This window comes from Aplysia californica, unplaced genomic scaffold (assembly GCF_000002075.1).
Source record: "Aplysia californica isolate F4 #8 unplaced genomic scaffold, AplCal3.0 scaffold00186, whole genome shotgun sequence".
NCBI lineage: Eukaryota > Metazoa > Mollusca > Gastropoda > Aplysiida > Aplysiidae > Aplysia > Aplysia californica.
Window position 1 is genome coordinate 1,080,980 of NW_004797456.1, and position 2,196 is coordinate 1,083,175.

At 39.2% G+C, this 2,196-nt stretch overlaps 1 protein-coding gene across 3 annotated transcripts in view; it reads right to left on the minus strand.

Annotated features, from left to right (window-relative positions):
* Positions 1 to 2,196, minus strand: part of LOC101849460 — a 28,855-nt gene that overhangs the window by 8,388 nt on the left and 18,271 nt on the right. For all 3 annotated transcript variants that reach the window (XR_220467.3, XM_005098567.3, XM_005098566.3), the window contains exons 7-8: positions 1,505 to 1,750; positions 74 to 216 (exon numbers count right to left, since the gene is read on the minus strand). Coding sequence is in view for 2 of the 3 variants with exons in the window: in XM_005098567.3 (XP_005098624.1) it covers positions 74 to 216; positions 1,505 to 1,750 (389 nt within the window). In the remaining variant the exon portion in view is untranslated. The remainder of the gene's footprint in view (positions 1 to 73; positions 217 to 1,504; positions 1,751 to 2,196) is intronic.

Sequence of the window (2,196 nt, forward strand, 5' to 3'; positions counted from 1 at the left end):
TCAAAACAGGCATGCAAATAATGAAAAAGACAACATAAGCACCAACCCTGAGTCTATAGTTCCCTGAACTTACAGTCTTTGATCATGTCCACCACATCATTTTTCAATTCTACTTCTGTTGCTTCTGGGTGATCCTCCAGATACTTGTTCTTTGCCTCCAGAGCTGCCCTTTCCATGTCCTGCTGATGTATCCAGTTGGGATCTGTCTGGGCACATCTATGTACGAGGAATAAAATTATTCATTTACCATTGGTCTTTTACAAAGAATGTGCACAATTGTCAGAGTATTGAAGCTGATTGCAAATCAGCTGTATCTCCCAAACCACAATGATTTTTAACACATTACATCCTAACTCGCCCGGGAATCCCCTTACATGCTCCACCCTGACTCGCCCGGAACTGCCCGAGCCGACCTAGCGTCTTTAGAAACGAAGTCTCACCTAGACGAGATTCTGGGGCTGAGATTTTGATTTGCATAGTTATTGCAAAAAGTTTCTTCTTTCGTTTGATACCGAAATGAAATTTTTCGGGCCAGTAGTTTTAGTATTAGAGCGGATGGAAGTTCAATCGCGCTCCCGACACTTCGAAGGTGTCTCTGCTTGTTGAAAAGCGACACAATTGAGTTCGAAAAAGGAAATAATGATGGATTTGAGCAAAAACAAGCATATGACAAATCAGATGACTCAGTTTTTATGAAAACGTAGCAAGAGTTTGGAGCGATTCAGATTGATCAGACATAGAAAATCTAAAATTTAGATCTACGGCCCGACCGCAGGGCTGAGAGTGAGAGTGACGGGTCGGACACTCCAACTGAACTGAAGTTAGAACATTTAAAACAGTTTGCGTATACATAAAGTTATATTTTTCTGAAACTACATATCAGGATTTTTGGAATTTGTTTAGTATTTTTAAAATGTGTTTTTTAAACGCTTGTATTCACGGGAGGTGGGTTCCTTCCCCTTGCTTAGGATCTAACAATGGACTTCCCTTCCAGACTCTTAGGGTGTAATGTGTTAACTCACAGAACTATATATGGTTTGAAAGGTCTCTGAATGTTCTTTGGAAACAATGTGCAAAGAAGTGAAAGAAAAATGGGAATTTGAGACAGCATGGAAATAGGCCCTGTAAGCAGACCTGAGGAAGAAATAATCAGGCCTCACATCAAAGCTCTGAGTAATAATGCAGCTGTACTTCCACACTCAATTCTTTTCAAACAACTAATTTTTACAGCCATGCAAAAAGCAATAAAGTTTTGTTCTAAGGAACAGCCCATGGCAGCCAGTCAGAATACCTGGCGATGAAAGAACTGTTCTTAAATTACCACTATATATTTCATAAAGGGTAGCTTTTGTAGATGAATCTTAGACCTTACATCTTAAAAGCAAAACTGGGAAATACTAAAGCGAACAAAGCAGTTACATTTTGACCTCTACTGTGTGATCAAACTTTGAATTTCTTCATGCACACTAGTACTATACATTTAGGAAACAGGAAATATGCTCACTTTTTGTTGGCATTGAAGTGGTCATAATTTATGTCAGGCTCCTTGCAAGCATAGCAGCTGGTGGCACCACAATGACATGTCATTTTATTGCAACCATTTTCTTTAACAAAGCGTTTCCCACAGCGGTGACATTTCCTCATCACAGCCTCAGATATGTAATTTTCAATAAACGTGCGCATGTTAGTCTCTGCTTTCTTCTCCACTTCATTGCATCTCAGAGGAATGTGATTCGGTTCTTGGCATAGTCTGCAAAAGGGAAAAAAAATGTTGTAGTTTATATCTCTTCACAGACAAAAAACGGGTAAAAAGGAGAATTTATCACTTTAAGTGCATTTTCTACATATTATTATTAGTGATATCAGATCAGTTCAAGGAAAGGTTGGCCTCATGGTGAGAGTAAAAATGAAAGAAGACATCACAAAAAAGCTGACAGAGGCAACACATCTAAATTACACATACGATGGCAACCCCAATGACGACCTTGATGGTGATCAAATTGTTGAGAACGAGACAACGGATTAATCTCAATGTTAGTTTACATCTTCATTTTATGCCTACACTAGATCCCAGACCTGCCACTCTATGAACTAAAAAACCCACAAGATTTCAGAGTAAAAAAAATCAGGATCTGGTGAAAAAATTCGGGATCAACAGTAAATCAATCATAAGGGGCACTGGGGATGGGGGAGGGG